At 44.2% G+C, this 23,658-nt stretch overlaps 1 protein-coding gene across 1 annotated transcript in view; it reads right to left on the bottom strand.

Moving 5' to 3' along the window:
* Positions 1-23,658, bottom strand: part of TRPV4 (transient receptor potential cation channel subfamily V member 4) — a 145,454-nt gene that overhangs the window by 39,143 nt on the left and 82,653 nt on the right. Inside the window, exons 5-10 of the mRNA XM_063913232.1 lie at positions 14,005-14,303; positions 11,243-11,422; positions 8,783-8,941; positions 6,805-6,897; positions 6,336-6,409; positions 6,022-6,187 (exon numbers count right to left, since the gene is read on the bottom strand). Of these exons, the coding sequence (XP_063769302.1) occupies positions 6,022-6,187; positions 6,336-6,409; positions 6,805-6,897; positions 8,783-8,941; positions 11,243-11,422; positions 14,005-14,303 (971 nt within the window). The remainder of the gene's footprint in view (positions 1-6,021; positions 6,188-6,335; positions 6,410-6,804; positions 6,898-8,782; positions 8,942-11,242; positions 11,423-14,004; positions 14,304-23,658) is intronic.

The following is a 23,658-nucleotide window of genomic DNA, read 5'->3' as shown; positions in this document are numbered from 1 at the left end:
GGGTGAGGTGGTCTCCAAGGGCCAGGGTGTCTCTACTCTGGTGGCTCAAAGTACAGAATCTAACCGCAGGGAAACGATTCGGCGCCTGGAATTGGATAATTCTCACGGCGGACGCGAGTCTCAGAGGTTGGGGAGCTGTAGTTCAAAATTTTCAGCTCCAGGGTCTCTGGGCGGATCACGAAGGATTGCTGTCTATAAATGTCCTGGAACTCCGGGCAATTTACAATGCGCTAAGACAAGCAGTGCACATGCTGCAGGCTCAGGCTGTTCGGGTGCAGTCAGACAATGCGACGGTGGTCGCATACATCAACAAACAAGGAGGAACGAAAAGCCGCATGGCAATGCGGGAAGTAGCTCGAGTCCTCAATTGGGCCGAGGTGATTTTGTCGGCAGCATTAATTCCGGGAGTGGACAACTGGGAGGCGGATTATCTCAGCTGTCGGGATTTTCATCCAGGATGTGCATTAAATCCAGAAGTGTTTCACATGCTGGTCCAGAAGTAGGGTTACCCGCAAGTGGACCTGATGGCATCTCGCCACAATTATCAAACGCCCCAGTACGTGTCCAGAACGAGAGATCCAAAGGCAGGGGCGGTGGATGCTCTCACAATCACGTGGCCATACAGTCTCGTGTATCTGTTTCCACCGTTTCCGCTGCTCCCTCTGTTGCTAAAACGGATCAAAAGAGAGTCAGTCACAGTCATACTAGTGGCGCCTCATTGGCCTCGGAGAGCTTGGTTTTCGGATCTCTGCGGTCTACTCGCGGACGTTCCTTGGCCGCTCCCACTGCGTCCGGACCTGTTACAACAGGGTCCGTTCTTTTTCTCCGATTTAGCGCGGCTGCGTTTGACGGAGTGGCTGTTGAGACAGCCCTCTTAAAAAGAGAGGGCATTCCAGAATAGGTTATACCAACCATGTTACGAGCTAGGAAGCCGGTTACGGCAGCTCATTATTACAGAATTTGGCGTGCCTATATATGTTGGTGGGAAGCTCGGAAGTTTCCGACATCATCTTTCAAGTTATCCCGTCTTTTGTTATGTCTTCAGACGGGGTTAGATGGAGGTCTGCGTTTATCCACACTAAAGGTGCAGATATCTGCGTTGTCAATTTATTTTCAAAGAAGATTGGCTCTATTGCCGTCGGTACACACCTTTATGCTGGGTGTCCTCAAAGTACAGCCTCCATTTCACTCCACTTACTGCGCCATGGGACTTGAATCTGGTTTTAGATTTCTTATAGTCTTTTTATTTTGAACCCTTACAACAAGTGGATATTAAGTTTCTCACTTGGAAAACAATTTCTCTCCTAGCCTTCGCTTCGGCAGGGCGGGTTTCAGATTTGGGTGCCTTGTCATGCAAGCCACCGTATTTAGTGTTTCATAATGACAGAGCGGAACTTTGGACGAATCCCGCTTTCCTACCAAAAGTAGTGTCCTCTTTTCACATCAATCAACCAATAGTAGTTCCTGTGTTAACAGGAGATTCTGGAATCTTGGTTGTGGTACGCGCATTACGCGTTTATGTATTCCGAACGTCTACAGTTCCTAGGACGGATACGTTGTTATCCTCTATGATGCGGCCAAGATGGGTTGGCCACCTTCTAAGCAGACCTTATCCAGATGGATAAAACTGACCATACGTCAGGCTTACCTTCATGCTAGGCTACAGCCGCCTACATCAGTAACAGCTCATTCCACACGTTCTCCGGGAATGTCATGGGCAGCTGGTCGTGGAGTTTCTACGACACAGCTTTGCAGTGCGGCTACATGGTCTTCAGTGCACACGTTTGTGCGCTTTTACAAGTTTGATACTTTTGCGGCATCAGCATCTAGCTTTGGCCGTCTAGTGTTACAGGTGCCAAACAGCTCTCCCGCCCACGGGGGGAAACTTTGGTACGTCCCAAGAGTACTCCAGTGACCCCTAGTGGATGTAAAAGAAAATAGGATTTTGGTACTTACCAGGTAAATCCTTTTCTTTGAATCCATAGGGGGCACTGGACGCCCACCCAGAGCAGTTTTACCTGGCTTGTGGTAAGTTCAGGGGATCTATGGTAACGCACTCTCACCGACTGGTTCAAATTAGCAAGTTTATCGGGTTGGTGTCAACTGTTAGTTGTCAGTAACGTTATGTGTCAACTTTATTGTTGTCCGTTTGTTATATGTAATTCTCCATTGTCAACCTCTATAGCTCCTGTTCGGCTCAGTAAAAAAACACTGAGGTACTCTGGGATATAGAGGGGAGAAGTAGTCTCAAATTTTAATTTATTCAGTGCCTAGTTCCTGTGGAACCGTCCATATCCCAAGAGTACTCCAGTGCCCCCTATGGATTCAAAGAAAAGGATTTACCTGGTAAGTACCAAAATCCTATTATTTATGTCCCAAACTACGACAAGTGGTGAATGGTCCGACCAAGACATTTGCAATATATCAACTTTACTTATAGATGCTAACGTCCATTTATCCACCAATGCTAAATCTATTCTAGAGTATGAGCTATGGACATGGGAATAGAAGGTGTAGTCTCGCACTGTAGGGTGCTTGGATCTCCATACATCATGTAAGGCATACTCAGCTAGCAGTTGACCGAATTTGCCGGAGGGATCCTGGGTTGGGCTTCTGCGAAGGGTTCAGGTTGGACGGGAGCGGTCAATATTTGGATCTAACACCATATTAAAGTCTCCAAGAATCAAAAGTGCACCCCTGGAATGTTCCTGGAGAATTTTACAAAAGGCTCTAAGAAATGAGATTTGTTTGGTATTTGGGGCATAGCAAGAAACCAGAGTGGTCTCAACATTGTCTAACCGACCCACTAAAATTAAATATCTTCCGTCAGGGTCCTCATATTTAGAGGACAAAACAAACGGGCAATGTTGCGCTATAAGAAGGGCTACTCCAGCTTTCTTGTCAGGGCCATTAGCCATATAACAATAGGGGTAACGTGAGTTAGTGAAGAGGGGGGGATTCTGACTCTGAAAGTGTGTTTCTTGCACCGCGACCACCTGTGCCCTAAGCTTATAAAAATAGTTTAAGGCCACTCTCCGCTTTTGGGGGGAGTTAAGCCCTTTAGCATTGATAGAGACTATGTGCACCATAATTAACTATAAATAGAGCTGTCGACTCTGCAGACCAGCTTCCTTGCGTAAACCGATGTACCTGATGTGGGGGGGAATACACACAACACAAAAAAAAAAAGAAGGGGTCAAAACTATATTGATCTCTCCTGAGATCATAACCAGTCGCCATAATATGGCGGCTGAGTGGGCTAAAGGGGGGGTTGGTGGCATATCTCCCGCCCGCCCCCGTACAATTATACTGTAAAATATTGAACATGAGAACATCCTAATAAGACAGAAACAGATGAATGCACAGATGTTTAAGCAAAACATTAAAAGTAAATAAGGCGGAGCGAAGCGCTCCGGCATGGTAACATAGCGTAGGAACCAAAACACTAGAATCAACCCAGCGACTCTCACAACATATCAGAATTCCCCATCAGGTCAACAGTAATCAAAAATTCTGATAGGGACACAATCAAAAATGAAACAGCAAGGCAACTATAACTGGAGAGTCTATAGAGTTTATAGAGAGTGGCTGCGGACAAATCTCCGAAGAGTTGAAATCCCTGAAGAGCAGAAGATGTGTCAGACGTTGGTCTAGATGCTTTGAGTAAGGCCTCTTTGACGTGGTAGTAATGCAGCTTCATTAGGACATCTCTGGGGGCATCATCTGGGGCCGCCCTGGCCTTTGGCAATCGATGTATCCGATCAATAAGGAAGTCCGTAGAGGGGGACTGAGGTAATGGGGCTTTAAATAAGGCCACTGCATAATCATGTAAACTGCTGTGTGACACAGTTTCGGGAATACCACGTAATTTAAGGTTTCTCCGTCGCGATCTATCCTCTAAATCCGTGACCTTGTCTCGTAAAAGTTTCACCTCCGCCTCTAGCGCATCGTGGGAGTCCAGTAGGCCATTATGTGACCCAACGACTTCCTCCATTTTAGTTTCCAAATGATCTGTGCGACCCCCCAGGTCATCTATAGATTGTTGACATGCCGTTAAGGTGGTACGAAATTCGTCCGCCACCTCATCTTTAAAACGAGACAAAAGTAGCTTCATAGTGCCCACAGTGAGGGCATCTCCATCTCCGACTGTGTCCAAACTTGAAGCAACTGTAGATGCGGAGGGGGACGCCACCATAGGGGGAGGAGTCTGAGGAACTTCTTCCATAGTGGGGGTCCCAGTGGTTTTAGGACGGGACGTTTTCGGAGATGACTTAAAAAATTAAAGCTGTGAGACCGGTTTTGAAGGTTTGCTGCGTCGAGAAGGCATAATAAGGCACAGAAGAAAGCAGCGCAACGCTACCAAACACGAGAGGTAGATAAATCAGAAGGCTCCACTGTTCCGAGGATTAGGAAGACATCTCGTAGAGAATGGGAAGGGCAGGAGACATCATTCGTATTACATTGGCATGGGTAGGACTGATATGGCTATGAGATTAGCCACCTTTATATGAATATAGAAAAAACACCAGGGGGAGCTCCCGTCCACCATTCCAGGTGTTCAGGCTACAATCAGGTTGGGATAGCAAGTTATGTATATTCAGCCAGGCTGCCACAATGTAAAAGTGCCAGGACTCCCAGTAGCCCCAGATGCCAATAGAGGGGTGGCAAATTCCCAGCTCCACTACAATATAGAGGTCTAGGTGGAGGGGGGAGGCTGCTGTGAGCCTGCAGTCCCAATATTCAGTATTCAATACTCAGGGCCCGCCGCTGTCGCCCCCACCGCCGGATCACAGCTGAACTGCAGCTCCTGGTTCCTGTGTGAGGCGGGTGCAGGCCGCAGCCGGTCAGCGACGGAGGGAGCCGCTCGATCTTCCCTCGCCGCCCAGTACGGCGTCCACAGCCGCGGACGGACTCTTGTAAGGGAGGGGATGTCGCAGGGCCTCCGGATGCTCAGGGGAAGCAGGCGGGGGGGTGCTCACCGGCCGCACGGGGCCGCCGCCGGGCACGTAGCTTCCGCACTGCAGCTGCCGGGTCCCGGGGGAGAGAGGGCCACGGGCGCTGCCGCTGTTGACTTCGAGGGGGTAAGCTTTTCAGCGCTCCACCGTTCCACCGTCCGAGGGGAGAGATCCACAGTCCGGGGGGAGAGATCTACTCCAGTCCCCGGCTTCACAGTGAGGGGAAGGCCACAACCCGCAGGGACCCTTAAAAGAGTCCCCCGGCTCCATGGCAACAGCCCCTCAATCACAAACGCTGGTGGATGATATCTGGGGACAATGGGGGTAGTGGGAGTCCCCAAAAGGGCAATAATTGAGCTCAAAGTGCAGGGTTTACAGGAGCTCCCAGGAATCACGTCCTCTCAGCTTGGTGTCTAGGCCACGCCCCCGGCATATATATTTTTTAAAGAAAATATTTTAATATATTTTAAAAATACTATTTAAACTTTATTAAATAAAAAACAAACAACAATTTCTGTGCAGGTTTGGGGGGGGAAAAAATGTCAGTAAAGTGGTTAAACATGCGTGGCATTAAAAGTTTGCATTGTAACCCTCCAGCTCCTTCTCTGTGACCAACAACAGCACCTGAACAGCAGAATGCTATAATGCCTGCAACAAATTTAGTAGCACCAACAGCTGCAGCATGTGGTCAAAAACGTAAGAAACTGATTTACTGATGTCACTAGTGTAGACAAACCACACAAGTGGAGGGTTAACCTACAACAAAGCTGGCAGATGAAAGTGTACATTTAGTCAAGACTGAACAGATAATTCAGTGTTCCTATTCTGAAAACAGTAATGATGCTGAGGAGGAGGAGGCAGAACCAGAGGCAAATATTTTACTCATCTATGTCCTAAGCCTTGTTTATGATCAAAATGATTTTCCTACCTAGACCAAACTAAAACGTTACACCACGGTGTAGAATAATAATAATAATAACAATAACAGCAACAACAACAACAACATCAATAATAATAATAATATTCCCATGCCAATCATATCATAGCTCCTAGAGGAAGACCTCACCTTCTGCAGCATAATGCTGTATGTTCCTGTGAGTTTCAAACCTCTGGTGAAGTACAATGCATTCATCCACCCCAAAACCAGGGCAAACACCATTACAGACAGGTAAGCTTCAATACCAGCTAAATACAGGGCAGCGGTAATGATGACCAGTACCGAATAGATAAAGCTGGAGATAAAGCAGACAGAACATTGTAATGATAAGATATAAAATATCAGAACCTACAAGTATTTTAATATAACATACAGTACAATGGCACATTTCTTGAGTATAAGTTACAATTACAAATTCCTTTTGGTGTAGAACAGGAACTTACTAAAGCAGTTGGAAAGATCCATCTATAAACAATGAATTCACTCCAGGACACTTCTTCAAGAATAGGTCTTTCATCTTATTTAAAAACAAACAAAAAAAACAATGCATGAAATTAGTTTACAGTTTAATTTTTACCCAATGACATTGGTTAAGAGTTTCATTTCTTTCCCTTTTTTATCAATTTGTAACTTTAAATTCATTTTTTCTGCATTAGACGTCAGTTTGGGAATATATATAACTGCTGCATTGCATATTCTGTCTCACCTAAGGTATGAACGAAATAAAAATATACACATATAACGACATGCAGTAAATGATCTAAAATGTTAGCATTAAAATCAGCTTACAGCGAGACTGTATGAAAATAATAGCATTTGGGAGTCAAATAAAGGAATGTTGCATTGAGTCACATTACTTGTTCAAATGAGTACATTCTGGATATCATAAAGCTTAGCATCATCAGCACTTACATTGGAAAGAAAGAAGAACACTCCAGTAACCAGAGTTATTAGCTCTCCTGCCAGTCTCAGGAAGTCCACCGTTGTCTTGTATGGGTAGGGTGGCTGGACAACAAGAACACACACTTTAACCCATAGCTTATTATTGTTCACTACTTACAAACCTGTCAAAATGATGGAACAACATAACAGTAATGTCAGCACTTGAATTCCCCCCATAGATGTGAGGAGCAGTGTTAGCCTTTTATTATCTAGGATTACTTATGCAGCGCCAGCATATTCCATTTACAATTGCCCCACCTGCAGAGCACATGGTTTTGCCCAACTGCTAACAAATTTGCTGCTACGATCAACTCTGAATAAGGCGCTATGTTAGCTTCTTGCCTGCAATGCCTTCAGACAGCCATGAAATATCTGCAAGGGTTTAGTGATTTCTTTAGCTTCCGAAATATAATGAATATTGGCCTAGCCAGCAAACTGGTTCCCTCCACTCTATTGGTGGAATGCTATTGAGGGCGAGAAACTAAAACAACCCCAGGGCACAGAGTTTTTCCCACAGCAGCAGGGTTTTGCTATTGTAAGTGAACTAAAAATTAGACATCACTGCATCTTTTTTCACACACCTCCAAAGCATGTTGGATTTTTCCTTAAATCGTTATTTTTAGAACAAATCACCAGGACTTGCTCTGGCACCTCGGCAGGAAGGTGGATGCAGACTTGGGCATTCTGTCACAAATTAGGAAACAAATCCCTGGTCGTAAACATTCCAGAAAGAAGATCGCATAACTTTTTTTATTTAATGCGTTCTGTGTAGGGTGGCCAATCCCGGGATCGGGATCGGCGGGATCCCGGGATTTTGGCCCAAAAATGCCGGGATTTGAATCCCGGGATTGGAGCCTCTAATCCCGGGATTCACGGGATTAAATTGAGCATGCTCAGTGTTGCCGGGCAGCACTGAGCACTTGGTTCAAACGCTGCCTGGCTGTGCGGCTCGGTGGCAGAGGGGTATATGGAGCTGCCATGGACACACTGCGGGCAGCAATGGACACACTGACCTGACGGCGCCGGTGGCATTTCAAATGTAGTGCCGGCCGCCAGCCAATCGGAGCTGGCGGACCGGCAGCCAATCAGGGAAACAGCTTCAGGTGCGGCTCTGATTGGCTGGCGGCTTAGTTTGAAATGTTGCCAGAACTGTCTGTGACGTGTATCTACGGCTGTCTATCCCGATACCATGGTGGTGACATGCACTGACTGTGACCCGAATAGGCTTCAGTTTGCGCTGCTTACGGAATGCCCACCCTTAACCTAATATAAGAAGGGCTGATACACATGAAAGAGAATGCTGACTTTAAAACGGAGAGCCATGATCCTGCAACCAAAACCTCTCCTTAATGGGACACACGTGGAAAGGGGACAGGAGACTCCAAAGCAGGTACACAATACGCTCCCTGCTCCTACCCTCCCCACTGCTCTCTACTTACATGCTCCCTCACTGCACTCTACTTACATCCTCCCTCTCTGCTCCCTACTCCCGTCCTCCGTCTCTGCTCCCTACTCCCGTCCTCCCTCTCTGCTCCCTACTCCCGTCCTCCCTCACTTCTCCCTACTCCCATCGTCCCTCACTGCTCCCTACACTCACCCTCACTTGCTGTTCCCTACACCCTTCCTCACTGCCCTCCACAACCACTCTCCTTGCTTCATACACCAATCCATACGCAATCCCGGGATCCCGGGAATCCCGGGATTGAGTGTTTTTCAATCCCGAATCCCGGGATTGAAAAAATGACCCGGGATTGGCCTCCCTAGTTCTGTGCAAATTTCCTGGTAATCTCTCATGGACAATTCATGGAGCTGTTAGACCAATTAAATCAAGGTATTAGCTCTAATAGGCCACCATCACAATCTATCCACTTTACCCTGGCACTTCATATCTCCACTGTTCTGATTAAAAGTCACAGCATCTCACAAATTATAATCCTATTGCACTCACTGTGCCTTCCATGGGTCTGTAGTACGCAGTTAAGGTGAAGATGATCATGGCAATGAGGTAGGAGATAACACTGATGTAGAATGAGACTGCGCCAAATTTCCTCCACTTATCTCTCAGCAATTCATTGATGGGTTCAACTGCCAACATTTCATGGCGGTTCTGCACAGAGAAAATACAAGAAATCTGAGTGTTGGAGTCAGTACTACAGTAGATAAAATAAACACCCACCGTTAACTGGAAACACAAAAAAACAACCTATATAATACAACTGTTAATAATAAGTTCCTTGTTCACTATGATACTCAAAGGGGGAGATTCAATTGTTTGAAAAGTCCAGTTGGGTGTCAGTTTTTTTCCTATCTAATAGACAGGGGGGGGGGGAAACACCCAACAGTCTTTTCAAACATTTTAATTCCCCCCAAAGGATTACACACTATTGGGTCTATTCAATGCCTATCGGATCCTGTCCGACGTAAACGATCTGATAGGGTCAGTATTCAATTAGCGGATCCACGTGTTTTGTCGAATTAGCGGCCAATTCTGACAGGTTTTGCCCGTTTTCGACACTGTTGATATAACTTTTTTTTAAGTCAGATCAGCATTGTCGAAAACGGACCAAAAACCTGTCGGAATTGTCCGCTAATTCAACATAAAACGTGGATACGCTGCTAATCCGCCGATCCACGTGTTTTCAGACAAGTCAGAATTGCCGACAAGTCGGAAAAACAGCAGCTCCACTGAATACGTTGATTCCTGATTCGATTGCAAATGCAATCCTTAGCAATGCAAATGCAGGAGGAGGTGCATAGCACCTTCTTCCTGCATTTGTGATAGCAATATTGCGATTGATGCGATCCGATGGCCGATGTTCATCTGCGATGGTAAGCTGAGTAAGCCTGAGCTTACTCAGGCTTGCCGTCGCACGGCGGCTTCCGAGGCCAAGGAAACTGTGTCTTGCAATGAAGTCCTTGGCCTCGTCACTCCCAAAAAACGTCCCCACCCCTCCACCTAAATGCCTCTGCCTGCCAATGGCTGTGGGGATTCCCCTCTTTAAGTTAATGTGGTCAACAAGAGAGGATTATATATATATATATGTGTATATGTATGTGTATATATATATATATATATATATATATTTATTTATTACGAGAAATACCAGAGTAAGAGACCCTTATATAGAAGTGTGGCTAAACCTTCTGACTGAATTCTCTAGTACATTTCTGTACTAGATGCTGATTGAGCCAAGTTGCAACTAACAAATAGTGTGCTGCATGATTAAAAACCAATGATTTTTTTGGCTGCCACTTTAACATATCTGACAGAATCCAGGAGTAAAATCGTTGTTAAATTGCTTTGCTTCCAGTAAGACTGACAATGGCTTATCTATGAGCTGTTTATATGCTGCTTGAATACTATATGGTTTTATGATAGACACAAATTTGTTGCCATGGTACCTTAAAATATGTTATTACAAGGTCCCATGTGGTAAATGTATTGTTTTTATGTTATTAAGTGTTGATAATTTTCTATTTCAATGCGAATATAATTATCTACATATTTGGGACAGCGCTCCTTTCTTTGTTTTTTGTTTCAGTGGAACGATCCTTTAAATCCAGACTAAATGGCATTTCTTCTCATTTTAGAATGTGAGCCTTTGCATTAACTTTTCTATTGTGAAATTTAAATCACTTAGGGCAGTGGTTCCCAAACTGGGTGCCCTGGAGTGTCCTGGGCTGCTGGATCAGGACCAATTAAAATTATTTATGTACAATGTATGGCTTATACATCATAAAATATGTGGCCAAACACAAGCAAAACCTGTCCCCCACCACATAACGGAACTGAAGGATAACATATAAACACAATTTACTTAATTTAATAAGTTTTTTGGTGTTTTACAATAAGAAACTTTTGGCTTAGGGGTACCATGAAAAAGATTCGGATATCAAACCTTGCACAGAGATAACGTGGCGAGAGATAAAGCAGGTGAGCATGACCAAAATTAGTGGGTGTATCCTTGCAGGTAGGGGCGTGGCCTCACAGGAAGTGCTGCAATCATGGGCCACACCCCCATTTTTGCTGGTGTCGGAGGCATGCCAAGTTCTTTGTGAGCTGCTAGCATGCTCCCAACTTCTATTCACCACTGTTCTGCAGTGAGAGGGGGTCTCCCAACTGTCCCCACCACTGCTAGACACTGCAACCGGCTGGTGAGACAGTGGGATAGTCCCAGAAAAATGGCAATGTCCAAAATCGGGACAGTTGGGAGGTGTGGATAAAGTACTGACCAATTAGCTTCTAACTGTCATTTTATAGGCTTTGTTTAAAAAATGGCAGAAGCTGATTGGTACTTTATCTCTTTACTTTATCTCTCTCCATGCTTTGACAGACCACCCCCTAAATTAGATACAACTGAAATTATACAATGCATTATATTCTGTTTGTGAATGATTGTATCCTCACCTCAACCTTACTGTTGTAAACTAGGATTTCCAGCACTGAGACCACTTCCCCACAGGTGTCCAGGGAAGATAGGTCATACAGAGATGAGTAAACTGGGCCGTACACCCAATCACGGAATTTACGAGACAAGTGCCTGGCATCTTCATCTTTTATCTCTAGCCGGATAATGTGCTGAAATATCTAAAACAGAATATAAATATGGATATATTTTTAGTCCAGCGACGTAAGCACAACATGATATTTTGAGAATGAGACAACCTAATTTGGTTTTGAATTCATTTTCTCTACCAGAAGCCAGTGAAAATATTTTTGGTGATTTGCTAAATATATTTACTATAATCAAACGTTTACAGATTCACCTGTTCAATGTTTATCACTTAGATGCCAGTGATTTCAGTAACTGTGAAAACTGGTGATTTATAGGTCGATTGCCCTTTAATAGATTAAATGGTTAGGAAATCAACCTGTAAATTTCTAAAAAAAAAATATATATATATTTTAAGTAGACGGTTAGATAGATGACAATGCAGTGTTTACACATAACAAATCCTATGTAAAAGTACTGCATGCTCTGCTTCAAATATTGCCAGAGCCTAGAGTGTTCATGTAATTATGTATACTATCACCAGAGGGCAGCATAATAAACAAACTGGAAAACATGTCTACTGTTTCCAAGGTTTCCTGAAGTATGCAACTTTGTATTTGGCGACACCAGGCTTCAAGCTTTTATTATAGTTTACCTTTATCTGAGTCTACAACAGCTAAAAATCTAATAGTACACAATTTTAAGAAACTACAATGAAACAATTTCAGTCCCGCAAAATATAATTTTAACTAAGGTTCATGGAAATGGTGTACAAAGTTAGTTGATCCATTATGATTACATACCTTCTTCTGTGAACAGGAGCATTTAGTGCATGCTTTATTGCAACTACCAACTTTGTATATGATGTGTATTACATTACTCGGTGTGTGCCACAAAGGCACTTCTTTGACAAACACAAACAAATAAAATTAGAGGACATATCCCGAACTACCAGAAGGACATTTCTAAGTGTACTCCCCGCAACTGAAGTTTCATGATGAACCCTGTCATGATTTATTTAAGCAATAAATGAGGATCATCCAAGCAATATTTTATTTCATTGAAAGTGATGGTACTAAGGGGGTATAAGTTCACCTTGTTGCACTTTGAATATGACCACCTGCTCCATCTATCTAAAGCTGGCCATACCATACATCGTAAGGTTATCTGTCCAACCATCCAACTAGTTGGCTGGTTGGAATGAAAATATGGTACAATATAAGAACAAATGACAATGGACAATTTGCTCCCAAACACTAGAAAATGGCCAAAAACGGTCATTCAGACAAATTAGTTAAATCAGTTTGATTTAACCAATTTCTCTAAACAGTTTTTGTCCATTTTCCGGTGTTTGAGAGGAAACGTGCAATTGTCATTTGCTCTCATACATTACCAGAATATTGTTCCATCCAGCCAACTAGCTTGATGATCGGACAGATAATCTTAAGGAGTATGGACAGCTTTACTCCAAGTTCATGACTTTCTGGTTGCCAATATCACACTGCCCCTGGACTACTTCCCACAAGACCGGCACCTTCTGCTGTGCGTGCTCTAGTAATCTGTTTGCTCTATCCCCGTCCTCTTCAAATTTAAGGACATCCTGCACAAGTAAGAGAGGTAGACTATAAACACAGCTGCTCAGGCTGATGCACCTAAAATATATTTACACCACAAAAAGCCTTCACAAAGCATGTGACTAATGATGGATTAAATTAAGTTTACTAATAATATATATAGGGCCTAATTCACGTTTGTACACAATGCTGATGTTTACGCAACTGATCGATTATCGGCAGACTGCACATGCACCGCAATCACATGCACAATCACCTGTGTGATGCCACTCGCTGTGAGATTTTTAACACAGTAATTGACAGGAAAGTACCTTTTAGTGATGAGCGAGGTTCGGTTTTACTCGGTTTTACTCGGTTCTCAAAACGGCATCTTATTGGCTATCCAAAACACGTGACATCCGTGAGCCAATAAGATGCCGTTTTGAGAACCGAGTAAAACCGAGTAAAACCGAGTAAAACCGAATCCGCTCATCACTAGTACCTTTGGGGGGGGGGGGGGGGGGGGCGAGGAGTGGTGACAAAAATGCAAGAGCATGTATCTGCCTTCACCTGCGATCATGTACATAGAGAAACATGAAGTCAGCATTGCTACTGCTGTGGCCAGTCTAAGTGACCATAGACTCACGAAAGGAGTCGCTGTTCCTCATTACTGTGTTGATTAATGAGGACTTTGCATAGGCTTCAAAGGGCGTCTATATCAGTTTCTGGGCGGCAGCTTCACTTGTACTGTTTAAAAAATCCGTAGCCTGTAAAATCGCAGCTGCGTAGGGGTGTGCGAACAAACATGAATTAGTCCCACAGTGTAATCACATTTTATTACCTATTTCACATGTGCAAGTACTGACATACATCACAATCTAGTGTCAGCTACACAGAAGTGTGGCCTGCAATACCGACATGAATTACAGACATTTAACTATAGGAACTCCAGGCACAAAGAGGCCAATGAATATTACAACATTTTTTCTAAACTATGTAACATTTAGTTTAATGAATGGTCCAGCAAGTTAGTTGCTTATTTGAGCTTAATGGATTTATTCTGACAAAGAGCTTGTGGTAACTCATAGAAATATTGAGCCTCTTATAACGCTGTAACTACTCACCCCTATTTTGCCAATTTTTGCTGCCATCATAAGGGGAGAAATACCATCATTGTTGAATATTGTCTCCAGGCTACTGCCTTCATGCAGTTTGGCACACTTGATAACCAGAAGATCATACATTTTGGTAACAAATTTGGTATTTTCTCGTGTGTTGTCCGCAATAGCAACCAACGCATGCAACACAGTATTGCCCCTTGAGTCCTGGCGACGTATGTCTGCTTTCTTGTGAGCATTCTCTGTCAGGTAGTGCACAATGTCAGGTTGGTTGGTGCAAGCTGCGAGAGATAGAGGGAGTTCACCTACGTGCAGCAAGAAGTTATTATTAGATCATGTTCAAAAACATAGAAACATATTTGCAAATTATTTGCAATACACCCAGATATAAATATTTACACTTTATGAGCATGCATATACTATAGTTTACAAAGTCTGTGGTAACGCAGAAGGTCATTTATATTGTGTATTGGAGTCAACATCACAGTCGTTTCCTCTGTATCTGCATAACATTTGCTAATTGCTTTTTCCTATCTACTACTGATTTTACATTCCTCACTGCTCCCTTGCACATTCCAATTTGGTTGTGTCTACAAATGCAACTAATTTGCAACCCTGGTATAATTACTCTTCTATATGCTGTACTACTGTCCAAATATAGAACCCTGTTGATGGTGTATGGTACAAGAAAAAAAAAGCTATTTTTGGCTGGCTGTCTATACATCCATCTATCTATCTATAAAGCATATTCCAAAATGTCCAGAAATAAGTAAACCAGCACACTGGGTGGATAATGTAATAGCCTTTGTGCGAGTTCTCCCGGTTTTGTTTTTTAAAGCGTAACGAAACAATCATTTACATTGCAAAACCAAACTCACAGACTATTACATTCCCCCCCAATATTTGCAAAAATAGGATGTGTATTAGTGTAATATTAATATCATGCAATCAGTCACAATAAAACGTGCAAAAATACTCTATAATCATCATGTCACAGAGTACTGTGGTCATAAGTCACATGGTTCAGCAGATGATCCGACAGCTGTTTTACTGCCCTTAGGCACCTACATCATGGAGCAGCAGTATTATACCCATAATGAAGGAGCTTAAAGCAGCGAAACGGTTGTCTGGTCATCTGCTGAACCGTGCGACTTAGGACCACTGTACCCTGTGACATGATGATTATACAGCATTTTTGTACATTTTATTGTGACATGATATTACATTAATAAACTTTTTCTATTTCTGCAAATTTGGTTTGCTGGTTTATTTATTTCTAGGATTTCAGGAATATGCTTGCTATTTCTCTTTTACAAGTAGGCACCCAGATATATCATGTCCGGCAGTGCATCACTCCTAGCGTCATAGGCATAGGTGGCCTAGAGTGTGCTGTATTATAGACGCTAGGAGTGCTGCACCACCGGACATGCTGTGAAATTTTATGTGCGGGCACTCAGCACAGAATGGGTTATACAAAGGGAGAGCTGTACACCACGATTTTGATTTTATATATATATATATATATATATATATATATATTTATATATATTTATATATATTTCTTTTCACTGATCAAAAATGTGGCACCCGATTCATAAATACAGTGCATAGTTTTGAATTGGCAAGTACCTAATTTCCCTAGATTTCTAAAATGTTGCATAACACTGCTTATTTATACTTATCCCTGGTGTATTGTAAAACGTATTCTGCCTGTTTAGGTGTCATCATACTGCTGCTGTGGTAACGCTGCAAGAAGCTTCACCCCCATACTTGCCCTGGGGACTGCATTGCCATTGTCTTAAATGACAGCATAATGTCAGGTCTAAGTAATTAGAACTGGATGTTGCATAATATTTGCACTTTTATGGAGGCATTTGTAAGCAAATAGAGAATAAGCATGGTGGCCAATAAAAGCCTTCTCCCACAAAATCTGATTCAGAATATATTTTTTAGAGAATATGACAGTCTTATATTATATTAAATATAAGGAGATCGTTGTTTAATGATTGGTTCCTTCCAGATCATCTATTCTTTTGCTTTGTACAGATTATCTAAATAATTATTAAGACTGGTTAAACAAACTCCCTTTGTGGATAAAGAAGGTAACAAGCCAGCCTAGGAGGTAATGGAGAAAGCTTTCTTGGGTAGCAGATTTACTTTGGAACTCACTCAGGTGTAAAAGCACACATAAACAATGCAATTCATACACAGGCGTTGCCAAGGGAACAGTACTAAATCCCGCTGGATGGGATCCCGACGGTCGAAATACCGACGCCAGAATTCCGACCACACAATCCCGACAGGGGTGGCGAGCGGAACGCAGCCCCTTTTGGGCTCCCTTCGCTCGCCACGCTCGGCACACTAATTTATTCTTCCGCTATGGGTGTCGTGGACACCCACAAAGGGAGAATATGTCGGGTTTGTGACAGTCGGGATTCCGTCGTCGGTATTTCGACCGCCGGGATTCCGGCCGGCGGGATCTTGACCACATCCCGTTGCCAAAATAGATGGTAACATAAAAATAAACTGCATGCAGCTGAAACAATAATGCAGAAATAACTAATTAGTTACAAATCATCATTAATAAAAAGGGAACATATCTAGTGTATATAAGTTGTTCTGGAAAATAACGTAAAATCATGGCTGTGGCAAAACGAACAACCTAATGGTAGCATTCAACTTTTCTTAGCTCACACTGATTTTTTTGGTAGCCTTAAGTCAACAACACTTAGTTCGACAGTCATTAGGTCGACCACTATTGGTCAACATGCATTAAGTCGACGTGGTCTTTAGGTCGACATGATCAGTAGGTCGGCATGGCAAAGTTCGACACATAAAAAAGGTAGACCTGAGTTGTTTTAAATTTTTTTTTTTTTTTTTACTTTTTCTTACTTTACGATCCACGTGTAAACGATTGGGAATAGTAACCTTTGCGAGCCATGCGAGAGGATATGGTGCACTAAATGGGGTTTATGGTCACTTTACGAAGAAAACAACACATAAAAAAATTGGAAAAACAAACAACCTCATGTCGACCTTTTTCCATGTCGACCTATTTAAGGTGTCAACCTACTCACTGTCGACCAATAGTGGCTGACTTAATGACTGTCGACCTAGTTAGGGTCGACCCAATGAACCACACCCGATTTTTTTTTATGCCTATAACCATTAGTAAACTGGAGAGTTACTGGGGGGTTCAGACATAAGAAAAGATTACATACACGTAATTATAATGCAACTTTCCTCAAGTATAGGGCCGGTACAGGTGAACACAGATGATGATGGTTAGGAAACAAAGCATACAGATGGGGGCATTCCAGCCACATAGATTCGCTTACATATGAGCAATTATATGTTCCCCACCAGGGGGATGCAATGAGAGGGTTCCATCAAATAATGGGCCTAATTCAGACCTGATCACTCCTCTGCATTTTTGCAGAGGGCTGCGATCAGATAGTCGCCGCCCTGAGAGAGTGAAAACCCGCCCTGTGCAAGTGTGAAATGCATGTGTACGCCGTGCGAAAACTGCGCCTGACAGTGGACAGCTGCAAATCCGTTCGCAACTCACTCACCATCGAATGTTTTTTCCAGTCTGTGCATAGCCCAGGACTTACTCCTACAGTGCGATACAAACAGGCTGATCGGGGCCGGAGGTGATGTCACACTCCCGCCCTGAAAACGCTTGGGAATGCCTGCATTTTTCCTGACACTCCCAGAAAGCAGACAGTTACCACCCCCAAACGTCTCTTGCCTGTTAATCACCTTGCAAACGCCTAGCGATATAATTTTTTGCATCATCCTGTTGCTGTTTGGCGATGCGCCTGCGCATTGTGGTGCATACACATGCGCAGTCATTCCATAATCATCCGCTGTGTGATTTTGCACAACAGAGAGCAAGTCTGAATTAGGCCCATTGTGTGCACAGTCACTAAGTTGTGACACTTGGCCTAACCACCTAACTAATGATTTTTCCCACACACACCTGGTCAGCAATTGTTGTTGTTTTTTTTGTACTACTTAATAAACATTAAAAAAACTTGAATATTATATAAAAATATTTTATTGAAAAATGTTTGTAAATATATACAGGTTGAGTGTCCCTTATCCAAAATTCAAAATCCCACATTTTTGGGTCCTCTACTGAGATAATAACATACATTATATATTATGTGTATATATAGATATATTCTATAGACATATAATATAATATATATGAATGTGTGACATTACCTCAGTAGGGGAACCAAAAATGTGGGATTTTAAATTATGGATAAGTGATACTCAACGTGTGTGTGTGTGTGTGTGTGTGTGTGTGTGTGTGTGTGTGTGTGTGTGTGTGTGTGTGTGTGTGTGTGTGTGTATATACAGCAAGGTGTATATGAAACATACATGAATTGTGTGAATGTACACACACTTTGTTTAATGTACAAAGTTATAAAAAATATTGGCTAAAATGACCTTCAGGCTGTGTGTATAAGGTGTATATGAAACATAAATGCATTCTGTGCTTAGATTTAGGTCCCATCACCATGATATCTCATTATGGTATGCACTTATTCCAAAATACGGAAAAATCCGATATCCAAAATACCTCTGGTCCCAAGCATTTTGGATAAGGGAGACTCAACCTGTATATATATATATATATACATATACTGGGAGAGAGGAACAAAGGTCCCCCTCCCCACACTGTGATCCTCGATCCTCGGTGCATGCGCTCCAGAATGCCGGTAGCACAGCATTCTGGGGAGCGATTCCAGCAGTGATGTCAGTGGTCAGAGACAGCCACGTCACTGCAATGCATCCAGGACCCAGAGGAGATCAGTTCTGCACTTGTAGAATGTCTCTCCTAATCTACCCAACGGGGTGTGTGATGTGACCTGGCCAGGTAATGTACTCTTGGCTCCGTTCGCATCACACGCGACGTAGCCAGGCAAGTGGTTAAGGGACTAGGACAGTTGCTAGTGGGGGCATGGCCAGCACTTAAACTGGTCTCTTGTTGTCCAGGGTCATAACGAAAAAAATAAGAGATAGAATTTATGTTTAGTTAGGAAGAAAAAATCAAGGCTTTATATACTGTAGTTATGTTGTAAGAAACTTGGGTAAAAAAGCATTAATAGGATATGCTCATCAGTCCGCATATTGTATATGTTCTTTGCTTCTTCTTTGCTGCTTATGTTGCTCTGAGAGTACCTTTGAGCATTGCAGATGTCAGCTAACTATTCTGTTAAGTGGTCAGTATAGAGTCTAAATATATATGACCTGGAGATATTATGTGCTATACTGGGTGCATACTACTACCGATGTCCAGGGGCGTCAGAACGTTTTTAGGTTGGGGGGGGCAAGATATAATCTCATTTTGGCGCCCCTAAAATGCTGAATCGCTAAAGGCCAGATCCACATAAAATACATTGAGAAGGCCAGATCCACACTAAATTCCCACACCCAGAAAAGCATACAATTTTTTGGCTGCCTCATGTACAGATGTAACCACGCTCATCATCACGACATGGATGGCGTGGCTAGTATTCCCGCATCTATGGCATGCACGCCATAGACTTCAATGGTGCAATCACCAGCTGTGACTAGTGGCAGCACGGCGAACGCTGCAGCTTGCCGCGATGCATATGCCCATGCATATGTATCGTGGCAACATCTGTAATTAGAGACCAGAATGTCTGATTGTATGATGTCACTTCAGCTCTCCCATGTCCCTCTAGTTTCCCACCATGTGCCCCATGTAGCAGGGAGAGTAGATCAAACATTAGCAGTGACCAGTGCAGTGCTGGTGCCGAGGTGACTGATAGTAGTGGCCGTGGGAGTTACAGGGAGGACGAGGGCAGGGATGCTGAGGGGGAGTTACAGGGAGGGTGAGGGCAGGGATGTTGAGGTGGAGTTACAGGGAGGGTGAGGGCAGGGATGCTGAGGGGGACTTACAGGGAGGGTGAGGGCAGGGATGCTGACAGGGAGCTAGATGGAGTGTGAGGAGCACTGAGGGGGGAATTACAGGGAGGGTGAGGGAAGGGGCACTGGGGGGGAGTTACAGGTAGGGTGAGGGTGAGGCCAGGAACGCTGACAGGGGAGTTAGAGGGAGGGAAAAATTGGTGGTTGCTCCCAGCGCACTACCCAACAGGAATAAAATAAGAATTTACTTACCGATAATTCTATTTCTCGGAGTCCGTAGTGGATGCTGGGGTTCCTGAAAGGACCATGGGGAATAGCGGCTCCGCAGGAGACAGGGCACAAAAAGTAAAGCTTTAGGATCAGGTGGTGTGCACTGGCTCCTCCCCCTATGACCCTCCTCCAAGCCTCAGTTAGGATACTGTGCCCGGACGAGCGTACACAATAAGGAAGGATTTATGAATCCCGGGTAAGACTCAAACCAGCCACACCAATCACACTGTACAACCTGTGATCTGAACCCAGTTAACAGTATGATAACAGCGGAGCCTCTGAAAGATGGCTCACAACAATAATAACCCGATTTTTGTAACTATGTACAAGCATTGCAGATAATCCGCACTTGGGATGGGCGCCCAGCATCCACTACGGACTCCGAGAAATAGAATTATCGGTAAGTAAATTCTTATTTTCTCTATCGTCCTAGTGGATGCTGGGGTTCCTGAAAGGACCATGGGGATTATACCAAAGCTCCCAAACGGGCGGGAGAGTGCGGATGACTCTGCAGCACCGAATGAGAGAACTCCAGGTCCTCCTTAGCCAGGTTATCAAATTTGTAGGATTTTACAAACGTGTTTGCCCCTGACTAAATAGCCGCTCGGCAAAGTTGTAAAGCCGAGACCCCTCGGGCAGCCGCCCAAGATGAGCCCACCTTCCTTGTGGAATGGGCATTTACATATTTTGGCTGTGGCAGGCCTGCCGCAGAATGTGCAAGCTGAATTGTATTACACATCCAACTAGCAAAAGTCTGCTTAGAAGCAAGAGCACCCAGTTTGTTGGGTGCATACAGGATAACAGCAAGTCAGTTTTCCTGACTCCAGCCGTCCTGGAACCTATATTTTCAGGGCCCTGACCACATCTAGCAACTTGGAGTCCTCCAAGTCCCTAGTAGGCGCAAGACACCACAATAAGCTGGTTCAGGTGAAACACTGACACCACCTTAGGGAGAGAACTGGGGACGAGTCCGCAGCTCTGCCCTGTCCGAATGGACAAACAGATATGGGCTTTTTTGAGAAAAAAACCACCAATTTGACACTCGCCTGGTCCAGGCCAGGTCCAAGAGCATGTTCACTTTTCATGTGAGATGCTTCAAATCCACAGATTTGACTGGTTTTAAACCAATGTGTTTTGAGGAATCCCAGAACTACGTTGAGATCCCACAGTGCCACTGGAGGCACAAAAGGGGGTTGTATATGCAATACTCCCTTGACAAACTTCTGGACTTCAGGAACTGAAGCCAATTCTTTCTGGAAGAAAAATCGACAGGGCCGAAATTTGAACCTTAATGGACCCCAATTTGAGGCCCATAGACACTCCTGTTTGCAGGAAATGCAGGAATCGACCGAGTTGAAATTTCTTCGTGGGGCCTTCCTGGCCTCACACCACGCAACATATTTTCGCCACATGTGGTGATAATGTTGTGCGGTCACCTCCTTTCTGGCTTTGACCAGGGTAGGAATGACCTCTTCCTGAATGCCTTTTCCCTTAGGATCCGGCGTTCCACCGCCATGCCGTCAAACGCAGCTGCGGTAAGTCTTGGAACAGACATGGTACTTGCTGAAACAAGTCCCTTCTTAGCGGCAGAGGCCATAAGTCCTCTGTGAGCATCTCTTGAAGTTCCGGGTACCAAGTCCTTCTTGGCCAATCCGGAGCCATGAGTATAGTTCTTACTCCTCTACGTCTTATAATTCTCAGTACCTTAGGTATGAAAAGCAGAGGATGGAACACATACACCGACTGGTACACCCACGGTGTTACCAGAACGTCCACAGCTATTGCCTGAGGGTCTCTTAACCTGGCGCAATACCTGTCCCGTTTTTTGTTCAGACGGGACGCCATCATGTCCACCTTTGGTAATTCCCAACGGTTTACAATCATGTGGAAAACTTCCCCATGAAGTTCCCACTCTGCCGGGTGGAGGTCGTGCCTACTGAGGAAGTCTGCTTCCCAGTTTCCATTCCCGGAATGAAACACTGCTGACAGTGCTATCACATGATTTTCCGCCCAGCGAAAAGTCCTTGCAGTTTTTTCCACTGCCCTCCTGCTTCTTGTGCCGCCCTGTCTATTTACGTGGGCGACTGCCGTGATGTTTTATCCCACTGGATCAATACCGGCTGACCTTGAAGCAGAGGTCTTGCTAAGCTTAGAGCATTATAAATTTACCCTTAGCTATATTTATGTGGAGAAAAGTCTCCAGACTTGATCACACTCCCTGGAAATTTTTTCCTTGTGTGACTGCTCCCCAGCCTCTCGGGCTGGCCTCCGTGGTCACCAACATCCAAAACTGAATGCCGAATCTGCGGCCCTCTAGAAGATGAGCACTCTGTAACCACCACAGGAGAGACACCCTTGTCCTTGGATATAGGGTTATCCGCTGATGCATCTGAAGATGCGATCCGGACCATTTGTCCAGCAGATCCCACTGAAAAGTTCTTGCATGAAATCTGCCGACTGGAATTGCTTCGAAGGAAGTCACCATTTTTTTACCATGGCCCTTGTGCAATGATGCACTGATTTTAGGAGGTTCCTGACTAGCTCGGATAACTCCCTGGCTTTCTCTTCCGGGAGAAACACCTTTTTCTGGACTGTGTCCAGAATCATCCCTAAGCACAGGAGACTTGTTGTCGGGATCAGCTGCGATTTTGGAATATTTAGAATCCATCCCTGCTGTTGTAACAGTATCCGAGATAGTGCTACTCCGACCTCCAACTGTTCCCTGGACTTTGCCCTTATCAGGAGATCGTCCAAGTAAGGGATAATTAAGACGCCTTTTCTTCGAAGAAGAACCATCATTTCGGCCATTACCTTGGTAAAGACCCGGGGTGCCGTGGACAATCCAAACGGCAGCGTCTGAAACTGATAGTGACAGTTCTGTACCACGAACCTGAGGTACCCTTAGTGATAAGGGCAAATTTGGGACATGGAGGTAAGCATCCCTGATGTCTCGGGACACCATATAGTCCCCTTCTTCCCGGTTCGTTATCACTGCTCTGAGTGACTCCATCTTGATTTGAACCTTAGTAAATGTTCAAATTTTTTTAGATTTAGAATAGGTCTCACCTAGCCTTCTGGCTTCAGTACCACAATATAGTGTGGAATAATACCCCTTTTCTTGTTGTAGGAGGGGTAATTTAATTATCACCTGCTGGGAATACAGCTCGTGAATTGTTTCCCATACTGCCTCCTTGTCGGAGGGAGACCTTGGTAAAGCAGACTTCAGGAGCCTGCGCAGGGGAAACGTCTCGACATTCCAATCTGTACCCCTGGGATACTACTTGTAGGATCCAGGGGTCCTGTACGGTCTCAGCGTCATGCTGAGAGCTTGTCAGAAGCGGTGGAACGCTTCTGTTCCTGGGAATGGGCTGCCTGCTGCAGTCTTCTTCCCTTTCCTCTATCCCTGGGCAGATATGACTCTTATAGGGACGAAAGGACTGAAGCTGAAAAGACGGTGTCTTTTTCTGCAGAGATGTGACTTAGGGT

The sequence above is a fragment of the Pseudophryne corroboree genome, chromosome 1 (genome assembly GCF_028390025.1).
Source record: "Pseudophryne corroboree isolate aPseCor3 chromosome 1, aPseCor3.hap2, whole genome shotgun sequence".
In the NCBI taxonomy this organism is placed as follows: domain Eukaryota; kingdom Metazoa; phylum Chordata; class Amphibia; order Anura; family Myobatrachidae; genus Pseudophryne; species Pseudophryne corroboree.
This window is presented reverse-complemented; position numbering and strand designations above follow the sequence as displayed.